Here is a 12293-nt window from a genome sequence, read left to right on the forward strand (position 1 = left end):
GCACAGCTCTGGCACCCAGAGCCACCATGCTGGGCAAGTCCCTGCCCACATGAGGCCACAGAGCCTCTCTGGGATACCTGCCAGGGCCACTGCAGTGAGGAGTTCATGTGGATCAGCTTGTCACTGTCCTTTTGGGAAGGGCAAAGCACGAGGGCAAAGCTGTGCCAGCTGTTGTTTCTGACAGAAGGGTGGCAGTGCCAGCTGTCGGGCTGGAGATGTTGGCTGACCTCTGCTTCCTCTGCTCATTGGTGTGTTCAGCCCCCAGGAGCTGCAGAGTGGTCAGAGGGAAAAGAGACAGGAGAGCTGCAGGGCACAGTGAGAATCAAGCTGCCTTAACAACTCTTTTGCCAATTAAATTACCCGACTGTAGGCTGGCTTTGCTGCACAGTTTATAGAATGCAGTCACTAATCCAGCAAGTCAAACTGTTTCACCAGCACTTATTTGGGCCCTTAAATAATCACAAAGGTTTAATTTTGCTTGATTTCAGGTCCTGTCTGTTGCTCGACCATTGGGGCTTTATACAACTGAGCTTACTGTGATTTAAATGAAGCCTTTTCTTCTCAGCTGTCCTGGGCTCTTTAGGACAGAGCTCAAGAGTTCCTCTGGATGCAGGAAAACAGCCACAGGCCCTGGGCACTGAGCTCAGGGGAGGGAGGGATGCAATGCTGGAGACTGGACAAGGCCATGGGACAAATCCAGGCACATGGAGTCTTCTGAGGGTGGGCAGGCCCTGGCACAGGGTGCCCAGAGAAGCTGTGGCTGCCCCTGGATCCCTGGAAGTGTCCAAGGCCAGGCTGGACATTGGGGCTTGGAGCAACCTGAGACAGTGGAAGGTGTCCCTGCCATGGCAGGGGGTGGAATGAATTGGTGTTTATGGTTCTTCCAGCCCAAACCATTCCATGATTCTGTGATTTCTGATGTAATACCCTGTATGTTATACAGAAATTTTGCAAGGGACTCTGGGCAATGGGTGCAGTGCTGGAGTTGCTCAGGAGAGGTTTCCATGCAATCACCACCTCTGTGTACAATGTGAGAAATGTAAATGCACCAGTGAGACCAGCACAAAGAGCATCAGCTTGTACAGAGCAGCTCAGGAGAGGGTCAGGGCAGTCACCCTGTGCCAGCCCGTGGGCTTTGTCAGAGCTTGCGTGGCCCTGAGAGCTCTACAGGCAGCCAGGGGAGGGTGTGTGAGGCAGGGATGGGGAGTGTGGGGGCACACACACAACACACACGGGTATGGCCATGATCCACATGTGCTGTGGACAGCACACTCCTGTTGGTGCAGTTGGTGGAAGGAAGCTAAAGCTGCTGAGCTTCATAGCTTATCTATCTACTGGAACATCAGAATTTGGAAAATTATTCTTAATCACATAATTTACAAGAATGATTAAGCTGAAAGCCCCGAGAAGCACAGACAAAAGGCCAGCAGGGATGATTGTTTGAAGTGTCAGAGCCTTTGCTTTTGCAGTTTCCTGGTTGGAGCCTTGCCCTGTGCTGAAGGAGGGCTCTGAAGAGAGGCACTGCAGGTGCTGGGGGAGGGTCTCTCCCAGCTGCTCAGGGAGCCTCAGACACCCTGGCTGTGTGTCAGGGCTGGGCTCCAGGACCAGCCCCTTCACTCCTGTTTTCCACAAGTCACCATCCTGTGGGGCTGCTGCAGGATCATGGGGAAGGGCAGCCTTGATGGCCGCTGTGGGACCCCCTGGGAATTACAATCCTGGTTTCCTGTCCATCTTCCTGAGCACCTGACCCACGGCTCCCACACCTCCCATTCCCATCAGCCAGGTCCTTTGGTTGCGCTGTGAGGGGGAGCAGGACCCCACCCCTGTGCCCACACTGACTCCTTCCCCCAGCTCTGATCCTGGCTGGATCCAGCTCAGAGGGGAAAGGAGGCTGTAATCCACCACCTTCCCTGCTCCTGGTGTTACTTCTCCACGAACTCCAGGCAAATTCTGGTGTCCAGGTCAGTTCCTGGCAGCTCTGAGGCTGCTGGAGCTTGGAGCATCCTTATCCCAGGGACCAGCCCTGCAGGCAGCAACCACAGGAGGTGACACAAGAAAAGGAGTCAGGAGGTACATTTTAAATACTTTTATTTCTTAATTTACATAAAGGTATATATTTGGCTTATCTTTTTTTTTATACTCTGAGATTCACAATCAATTGCTCTTAAAAAATAAAATAGTCATTTACTTCTGAAAGAAATCAGAAAACTATTTTATACTCCTCCCTTGTATAACAAGAAAATGTACTAATACTCCCGTACATCACGTAGTAAAAGTGATTGTAAGTGCTGGTTTGCCAGACAATAAAGCAAATGGAGAAGAAAACAAGCATTTGGGTGGAGCTTGGAAGAACTCTGCTTCCAGAGCACAGCCAGACACTGGTGGGGTTTGGTCACCCTGACTGCAAGGGGAGAGGCTCTGGGGGCACAGGAGCCCCTGGGCCAGCACTTGCTGCCTTCTGGGTCACCCTCCTGCTCCTCTGGGTGCCTCCCACTGCCTCAGTGTCCCACAGTGTCCCAACCACGTCACTGCCACTGCAGCATCAGCTGGGGGGAGTTAATGCTTTAAAAAATCCCCTTCTTGAAGTGGAGTAGAGGAAAAACCCTTGTGAGGGGCAGCTGGAGCCTCCCTGGTGCGTCTGGACACTTGCACAGACCCTGGTGAATGCAGGAGGGATCTGGAAGAAGCCTAAGCCTCCCTCTCTTAGCCTGGAACATGTGGGAGCAGGGATTCAGGGATCCCTTGGTGAAGGCAGGACTCACTTCTCACTTCCTTGTTTGCTCCCTTCCCTCTGTCCTTGTTTAAACAGAATCCATAGCATTTCCTTCATGTGCATAAAGGATAAAACCAGCACCTAGCTCTGACAGGGACTGCCAGTGACATTACAGAACACTTCAGTTCCTTTTTCATTGCTGACTCCTGAGAATTAAGGAGAATTCCTAATCTCTGAACCCAAGCAGAAATGTTCCATTTTGTTGACAGTAAATGCTACAACAGAGAGCCTATCAGAAAGGCAATTTAGGAAATATGGTTAATCTTCTTTGGTCTCTGAGATGAAATGACTGATTGTTGGGTTGCTTTTTGTTTCTTTTTAAACAGCTTTAAAAGGAATTTCTTAATGGGAATCAGAAATTCATGTGCCTTTAAAGCCAAGTGTTTGGCTCCCAGACTACACTGGCTGTGTTTCCCCTCCAAGTGTAAATAGTGGCACGAGGTAGGAAGTGAAGCATTGTTGGGATTTGCTTGGCTTTGTTATTTCTAGCACCTGCTTGCTCAGGCACTAGAGGAACACTCCTGGCTCTGCTGCTTTAGCCAAATCTTTAGAGCTTTTGTTGAGGAATTTCAGGTGACAGAACCCTTGCAGAGGAGTCCTGTGAGGTCTGGGGAGGAGGAAAGGCTCACAGGATCACAGGGATCCCCAGCCTGGGCAGGGACTTGCTGTGGGGGGAGCACCTGGAATCAGAGGCATCTCTGCTGTAGGTCCCAGCACATCCTGGCAGGGAATGGGAGACAAACCCAGATTTGCTAACAGTGCCTTCCTGTGCCTGAGTCATCTCCTGGCACAACCAGGACAGCAGCTCCCAGCCTGAACTCACATCCAGCCCTGATCTGACATTTCCTGAGCTGATTTAGTCCTCCTGGGACCCCAAGTGCAGATACCTGTGAGCCACGAGAATGAGCTGCTTTCACCTGCTCAGGCTGTGCTGAACTGGAAGGGGGATCTGAACTGCCAGAGGGGGCTCAGAACAGAGGGAATGGGGGCCTGCTGAGCCCCTGCAGTGCCCTTCCTGTGGCAGTGCCCTCCCTGTGACAGTGCCCTCCCTGTGGCAGTGCCTTCCTGTGGCAGCCTGGCCCTCTTCAGGCTCTGTGCTTCCCTTCCTCCCCCATCCACCTGACACAGCACAAATTTGGCTTGTGGAGGCCAAGTGCAGGAATCCAGACTCCCCTGGGATGGCACCAGGATGTGCTCCGGCACTTGAGTCTAACCCAGTCCAGACACTGGCCCTGTGAAAGCTCCCAAATGCCCCCCAGGTGACACCCCAGTGACAGTGCTCTGGGACAGGGCAGGGGTGGGTATGCAGGAGGCCAAGCACTGCTCCCAGGGCAGTGTCAGCCCCCTGCTCTGGATACTGACAGGGAGAATTAGCATTGACAGTCTGATATGGCACCATGTAAACAAAGCACAAGGTCACTGGCACAGCAGTATTGCACTCCCAAGGTACAGCCACTCAGCCAGGTGGATTTTGGTACTTTAAAAGCCTGTGAACCTCCTAGGAAGGCTGAATTTAACATAAGGAAAACTCCAGAGCCCATAGGGATTTCTGTCCAACGTTCTGGGCCTTTCTGTGACAACCACCAGCACACCCAGTGCAGTGAAACTCTCCCCTGTCCCATTGCTCAGGTGGGTCATCCACTGGAAGTTTCCCTGTGGTGCTCTGGCACAGGGCACTGAGAGGAGGAGAGCTGTGGACGTTATTCATGTCTGCTATGGTTGCACAGGCAGCTCCAGATTTCAAATGTTTAAATAAAAAATGTTCATCTAAGTATATATATATATATATATATATATATATATATATATAAAATCTAATGTCTTCAGCAGAGATAAAGCATCTTATAAGATATTTAAATAAAAAATAATAATCTGAATCAAGCCTACACTGTCAAAGAAAAGGTGATGTACAGAACAGGTCCTCAACTAGTGCAGTCTGTGGGAGTGGGAGTGCTAGCAGAGCAGCAGCATTCATAGGACACCAGCTGCCCTACAAACAGTGTGGACTTCATTGGCTACAACTAAAACCATTTACACAATCTACAGTTGCTCACTTGGGCAGCACTTTCTGGGTCCAGTGGAGAGCTGCTCTCCATGCTCAGGGGACCCTGTGAGTGTCCTTGTGTTCCAGAAGTTGCCATGTACCCAGCTGCCCTGCTCATCTCCTGATGCCTGACCCTGCAGGCTGGAGGGATGATGTGGTGCTGGAGAGCCCCTCTGGGATGTGGAGCTGAAGGATTCACTGATATCCAGGACAGAAGGGAATCTCCAGATGGAGACTGGTGTGGTGGGAGCAGGAGTCCACGTGCCATTGCCTCCACTGGCAGCTGCAAACAGGGAACAGAAGGTTACTAGGCAGTTCCAGGTATGGATTGGTGATGGTGCAGCCTCCCTGTGCTGGTGGGGCCAGCTGGGAGAGCCCTGGTCTCTGTGCCAGCAGGAGCTTGGCAAAGCCTGCCCGTGGTGGAGGCAGCACTATGGGATGGGAACAACTGCACTGTGACCCTGGCCCAGGCTGCCCCAGGAGGTGACAGCAGGTACAATTTCAGGTGTGCAGGCACAGCTGCTCCTGGTGTGGGCTGAGGCAGCTCAGCACAGCACAGGCTCCATTTCTGTAGGCTCTCTTTGACACCTCAGTTTACTGAAGAGGGACTGCCCTATGCTGAAATTGTCATTTTGGACAGGGGTGTCCCTTGGGGAGCCCAGCTCAGGTGTCAGCCCAGCCCACGGTGCTGACAAGGCAGAGCAGGCTGTGCTCTGGTCCCTGCTGGCTTTAAGTCCATGTCAGCACCTCTGCTCACTGCTGAGGGCCACTCTGGTGGCCTGTCCAGCAGCCAACTGCTTTCCTAGATAATGGGGCAAGGATAACCAGTTCTCTCACTGCAGGATTTCCTCTGACAGGCTCTGTCCTCCATGTTATGCAGGAAATTGCCACTGACCTTAAAAATCAGTGGCTGCTGCATTACAGAAAAACTCCCCTAGGATGGTGCCCTGGTTTCTTTCAACCTGTGTAAAACTGGACCAAAAGAGAGGAAAGTGCAGTGAAAAGTCTTGGTGTGCCCAGGACACAGGCAGTCACTGCTTTATAAGGCAAGTTTCAGCAATAGCACCAAGTATTTCCCCCCAGATTTGTTGATGGCCTTTTTTAAAAAAAAAACATCTCCAACTTTATCTAAAAGCTACTGTTAAATAATACTGTGTGAATACATCCAGCTCAGAGCCTGCAAACTCCAGGCAGTCCTATGCCTGAATCCACTCCCCTCTGTGGAAATAACACATCTGCTGTGCTGGAGATTGCATTAAATCTTTCCCCTCAAAAAGGCCATTCTGAAGTGTCTCATTGAGTTCTGATTTTCTGATTAGTCTTTCAATGCATTTAATTTATGGGAAAGAAATCTCCTCTTCAAAAACACTTGCTTTAATTAATTCTGGCTGCAGTAAAAGGCTGGGAAGTGCTGATCCCTCCCAGCTCTGAGCGGCAGCGCTGTGGGGCAGTGATAAGGACAGCAGGGACTGGGTGGGCAGCAGGAAGGGGTCGGCCCCTCCAGCTCAGAGGTGTGGCCCTGGATCCAGGGTGGCAGAGGGGACAGCCCAGCAACAACATGCGGGGTCAGGGGCTGCCAGGAAACACTTCCTGCAGAGAATCTGGGCTGTGCCAGAAGTGGTGGTTTGGTAGCAGCCCGTGTTTGACCCGGAACAGGGTAGCAGGAGGTTTTGTGGACACTGAAAGGTTTTAAGTTCTGGCCTGGGACAGTCACACTGCTGGTGGTCAAGGGGACATGGGTGACATGGGCTTTTCTGCTCAAAGAAGGCAGCATCACATTCTGGAAAAAACTCCATACCACAAAGGACACTGAAGTTGACCCCTGGTTTCCCTGTTCTTGATTTGCTCTGCTTTGGGCTGAGGGCAGCAAAGGTGCAAATCAGAGCTGGCTAAGGAATCTTCTCTGCAATTCCTAAGGAAAGAAATGGGCCGACAGAGGTTTGGAGCAGAGCTGTAGCTTGAAAGTTACTGCTGGTTTGGGTCACTCACCATCTCAGACTTTGACAGAGGCTGGTGGTATCACAAGCTGATTCACCCTGGTGAAAAGAAAACAAAAGTGTTGTGTGAGAGCTGCAATTAGCAAAGAAATGGATTCCTAATAACACACCAGCCTGGTAAATCCAGGTTTTGGTTGCTTAACAGTGTCTAAAGAAGTGGGACATTAATAACTGTCCTGCACAGTGTTATAAAGCTGAAATCTTGTCACACAGGGGTGCTTGACAGCAATGCTGACAATGGCTGGAACATGCCAAGTAACATTACTGGCACTAATTGACAAGGATTTGGCAAGGTCCCAAAGGCATCCAGATAACTATTTCCCTAAGCCAGTACAAGACTGTACAGTGGCTGTTGGTGTCCTTCAGCCTGACAGCACAAATGTAAACAGTCACCAGTGATAAAAATTAAATGAAGAAAAAGTGAGTTGTCTCTCAGTTAGCAGCTCCTGAAGACCTGCTGTTGTTGCAGGCACCTGCTCCTGGGTGATAGACAGAGTGTGGCAGGGACTGCTGTGGCACCCAGCAGGGACTGCTGCGACACCAGGCAGGGACTGCTGTGGCACCAGGCAGGGACTGCTGTGGCACCAGGCAGGAGCTGTCCAGCAGCTCCTGTCTCTCTGTGGGACCCGGCGACAGCAGCAATGGTCCCACCAAGGCCATCGCTTACACCTGCTGCTTGTCCTTGCAGTATATGCCCTGGAAAACACAACCTTCCTCAGCAGCAGCTCCTCTCCCATGCTGCTGTTCCTCAGGGACAGGAGCCAGTGCCTTTGATGCTGACACATACAGCAGTGTCAGAGGTGTCACCTGTCCCAGGACACACCTGTCAGAGGGGTCATCCTCGGACCTTTGGAACTTGCTGTCTAGCTCAGGTGCTCCCTGACTTTAGTGGGAACACCTGGATTCTTACAGCACCAGGAATTCCCCGACACCTACAGACCTGCCCTGGCCAGGCTGTGAGTGCTTTACCCAAGGGCTCTCTGGCTGCACTTGGGCAGTAGCAGCGGAAATAAATCTGAGTCACTAAGGGAGAGTCTCCACCTACCAGTTAAGGTCAGCAGTGCTGGTGTTGGGGTTTAGGACTTTTCTTTTTGTTTCTTTCTCTAAAACAATTTTCTCCTCTGTGTTGCTATGAGACAATAAGGAGAAGGTACTTAAGGGAGACCAGAAAAGTGGGGCCACGGCTCAGGGGAGGGTCCAGCTGGCTGCTCTCTCTGGTTACCTGGGGGTTTCAGATACTGTAAGAACCAGGCTGGGGGAGCTGCTGTCCCTCTTGCTCTGGGCTTTAGGAACAGGACGGTCAGAGCCGCTGCCTGAGGGAGGGAATTCGCTGCCACCACCAGAGCCCAGCCCACTCCTGCCTCTGCTGTGGGTGAGCCTTGGTGAAAGCAGCCACTGAACTGGGGCCTTATTAGCACCCCACCTCACCAAAGGACTTTCACCATCTGCTCTGGTGCCTCAGGGGAACCTCGCTTCTCCCTCCACGGAGCCTCTCTCGGCCCTGTTTGGGAGCTGCTGCTGCTGCTGCCCAGTCCCTGCTGTGGGTTTTTGCTGCACTGCAGCCCGCACCCCCCGCCTGCACAGCCAGCGCAGTCACAGATCCAGCTGCCGAGTTCCCGCTGCCTCTGGCCCTGTCCCCAGGCCAGCCTGCCCCGCCGCCCCGGCCGCTGCCCCGAGTTCTGCCCCTCAGCCCGGCCGCCATTGCCGCTGCTGCCCGAGCCCGCCCACAGCGCCCCCTGCGGCCGGGGGGAGCCATCGCACCCGCCCTGCCCGCCGGGAGCCGCCAGCGCCCCTGCCGGCCGTGCCCGGAACTGCAACCCAGGGGACAGGGCCCTTCTCTCTGCAGCCCGGCGCGAAGCCGCGCTGGGGCTCTGCTGCTGCTGCTGCTGCTGCTGCTGCTGCTGCTGCTGCTGCTGCTGCTGCTGCTGCTGCTGCTGCTGCTGGGGGGGGGGGGGGGGGGGGAAGGGGGTGTCTGCCTTGTTATACAGACTGGTAAGGAACTGGTATTCCTTTTCCCTTATCTTTGCCTGAAAGCCACTTCATTTCAAAATAATAACAATTTGGAGGGAAGGGGGTCATATTTCCATTCCACTCCTCCCTTCCCCAGCAGACACCTGTCTCTCAAAGCAAGACAGCTGGCTTCAAGAAGAAGAACCAAAGAACCACTTTCCCAGCCTGATTTGTACCTCTGCTGTCCAAGGCAGCTTCTCCCTGCATCAATGAAACCCTCAGGCAGGTGCACAGGGAACATCACAGAACTGCCACTGCCTGAGACCCTGCCAGGTGACAAATTCTCAGGAAACGTCCTTTGGACACATTAAAACTTAGTTGTGGCTCTTCTGTACCACACTTTGTACCTGACCCAGAACCCTTTATTTTCCCACTGAAATGGATTCAAACATGTTCCAAGATAAAAATGATGCACTACTCAGGGGACACCTTCCAAGAAATCTCTGCATGAGGAACTGGTCCAGTTCAGCCCTCAGATCTTAACTTCACACCAGCCTCACAGGTCTCCAAGGTGCAGAGAAGCCTCTGTGCTTTTTCTACCTATCCAGGCTATAAATGGAAATATTTCTGATGGAAGAGCTGACCCAAGTTTCCTTGTACAAGTCCCATTCCTGGTAACCCCACTTCACTGGAAATGGCATTGTATTGGAACATTGGAATTGTGCAGAATACATCAGAGAAAATTACCTGGGAATACTACAGCTAACTTCAAAAGTAGGAAGCAAGCTATGGAATGTCACAAAACTATCACAGAACTCTAAAACTCCAGAGATTTGAGTGATCCATGATATTTGGAAGTCTTATCCCTTGCCACATCATTCCATGTTCTTAGAGGACACAGAATCTACACAGAAAAAGTTAATTTTGCCATGACTTTAGCATAGAGAACCCACCTGCATTGCTGACGCAACTGGAAACAGACACAACTTCCCTGCTTGTAGAACACTTCAGCCTCCAATGGGATAAAATGTACTGCCCTTTTATTTGAACACATTTCTCTCAAGTTGTGCTTTATCTCTGTTTCACAGATGGGAACAAAGGCCTGGAGGGGCTAATCCTGAAATGCTTTTTGAAGATTTGATGGGAAATTAGACTGCACATGACTTGTGAATCTGCTGGGGAGAGAAATGACTTTCAGGGATCACACAGGAAGCTGGTGGGCAGGAGAGAGAAGTGAAATAGTCCCCAAATTTGGGACAGTGCCTCCTCAGTCCCTCTGAAGCCCCCGTGCTGCAGACAGTGGTCACTGCCACAACCAATGGCACTGGGGCTCAGCTTTTGGGTGAGATGGGATTTTGTTTATTTTTTTTAAAGCAAACCTACCAATAATAAATTTTAAACTCTCTTAGGTGGCAAAATGTAGTACGTGGGCTTAAAATAACAAGGCTCAAGAGCATCTAAATCCCTCATTAAGTACCACTTGCCTTTCTAATAATGATAATCCCACAGTGAATGGATTCACTGAACATTGGCTCCTAAATTGTTCTGTTTTTTCTGCAGTGTTTTTTTAAGATTGTGAATATTTTCTTTCCTTGAAGAGAGTAGGGTGGGAACCAGTCTGTTATTTCTGGAGGAGGAGGAAACTCACCCAAATTGCCTTTTAAGAACAGAAGCTGTACAACTTTTTTTTTTTTTTTTTTTTTTTTTTTTTTTTTTTTTAACAGACTCCTCCAGCAGTTAAAAATGTGGCTGATGCTCTCTAACTCCATCACTTCCTCTGCTGTCAAACCTAAATATTTCTCCTAGATCCTATCAAGTCATTTCCATGTACTGTGACAGCATCTATAATTCTGAAGTATTTATAAGACTGTCTGTTTAATATTAAACTACATGCTCTGGAGCTGTTAAATATTTATGCAATGTAAAATGGATCTAATTTCACTGCACCTCGGCCTGTTAGAGACCTGCAAGAGGACAAGACAGCCAATTTAAGATAACAGATGACTGGCCAGGATCTTTTACAGGTCAGCTATGCTCTATTTCAGGAACTGGCCAGAATTATTCTCCAAATCTTTGTCCCTCCCAGTCTTGCTGGTCCCCAAGCCAGCAGCTAAAGGAGATTACAGGTTGTAGTGCAGCCAGCACTGCTGGGCAGACCCAGGGGTTGGAAACAATTCCTGCTGCCTACATCCACTGCAAGGATCTGCTCCTGCAAGGATCTGCTCTGCCCTGGGCCAGCAAGGGGAGAACCTAGATCCCCCTTCTCACCTGCAGCTCCCTCTGCTCCAGCTGTGAGGAGCACTGGTGGGATGTGTATCCCACTGACTGTCCTGCTGGCAGGGCTGTGTCACCTCTGGGATGTGATCCCACACCCAGGGCAGTGTCACCTCTGTCCCTGAGCTCCAGCCAGGAGCAGGGTGTCAGGAAGGAGGACATACTCAGTGTGTGGAGCACTGCTGTGCCCAAGGCTCCAAGAGAGGCTGTGCTGACAGAAAGCTTTTGGGAGTGCTGCCAGCTTGGTTAATGTCAAGTTTCATGGCTAAGTTAAACACCACCTGTATTTCAGTGTCCTGCAGCTTTCCCAAAGCCCAGTTTTTTTGCTATCTAAACTAGCCAGACTCTGGCTTTTGTAACTCAGAAGCACAATAGGAAATGATGGCCTGGTTTTTACAGCCTGCTAGACTTAACATCACTTGATTTTTACAACCAACAATAAAATGCCTCAGTAGGGTTCTTCTAGCCTGAAAATAACTCAGTTTTTGAGTTATTGAGCAGGAGTTTTTTAGTATTGAGATTTTGAGCTGGACGTCTTTCAGCAGACAGAAGTACTGGGGCTACAGGAGCACCTGCACCACTGGACTTAGCAGCAATTCCTGCCAGTGATTAAGGATTCTTCTCCTTCATTTCAGTGGAGGGAATTCTGTGTTTCTGCTGCAATGTGCCATCAAGTGCCTGTTTGAAGCAGTGCTTTAGGAAGGGACACAGGGGGACCAGTCACTAATGGCAGCCCCAGCAGATTCCTCCTGCCTGAACTTCCTCAGACATTGAGAGGTTAAAAACATCTCCAAAAGGCCTTGTAAACACACTGAAACCTGAAATTTTAGGTGAAAAGTTCATGGTCAGACATCCTTGAAAGGTAATAATACTTCATGGCCTTAATCTATGAAAAACAAATCTCTTTTCAAATACAGCCAGTTAAAGGGTGTTTTTGGCATCAGAGCAACATCACTCTCCACCTGTGTCTCAGGGATGATGAGCAGCCCAGCCAGATGCTGCAGTCTGAAATTCCAGCTACTGAAACAGCAGCATCCAAAGCTGATGTTGCTGCTGAGATTGGACAAGGAAAACAGAGGCTAAAGATGGTCATTTGTAGCTCCACACCTGCATGATTTCAGCTGTAAGAGTGAATTTTATCAACTGGTCCGTGAACACAGGAAGGCACTTGCATTGATGCTGCTGTTATCACTAATTCCTGCAGATAACTGATGAAAGAGTTATGGAGTAGGAGAGCTGGAGTAGTCCCTGTAAC

General features: G+C 50.4%; 1 protein-coding gene across 1 annotated transcript in view; it reads right to left on the bottom strand.

Annotated features, from left to right (window-relative positions):
• Positions 1–4666: 4666 nt before the first annotated feature.
• The window catches only part of SPNS2 (SPNS lysolipid transporter 2, sphingosine-1-phosphate), a gene marked incomplete at its 5' end in the record, with an annotated part of 131968 nt that continues 124341 nt past the window's right edge, over positions 4667–12293 (bottom strand). The window contains 2 exons of the mRNA XM_083875094.1: positions 4667–5100; positions 6807–6853. Of these exons, the coding sequence (XP_083731220.1) occupies positions 6811–6853 (43 nt within the window). The 3' untranslated portion in view covers positions 4667–5100; positions 6807–6810. The remainder of the gene's footprint in view (positions 5101–6806; positions 6854–12293) is intronic.

This window comes from Zosterops lateralis (genome assembly GCF_965231275.1).
Source record: "Zosterops lateralis genome assembly, chromosome: 19".
Lineage (NCBI taxonomy): Eukaryota > Metazoa > Chordata > Aves > Passeriformes > Zosteropidae > Zosterops > Zosterops lateralis.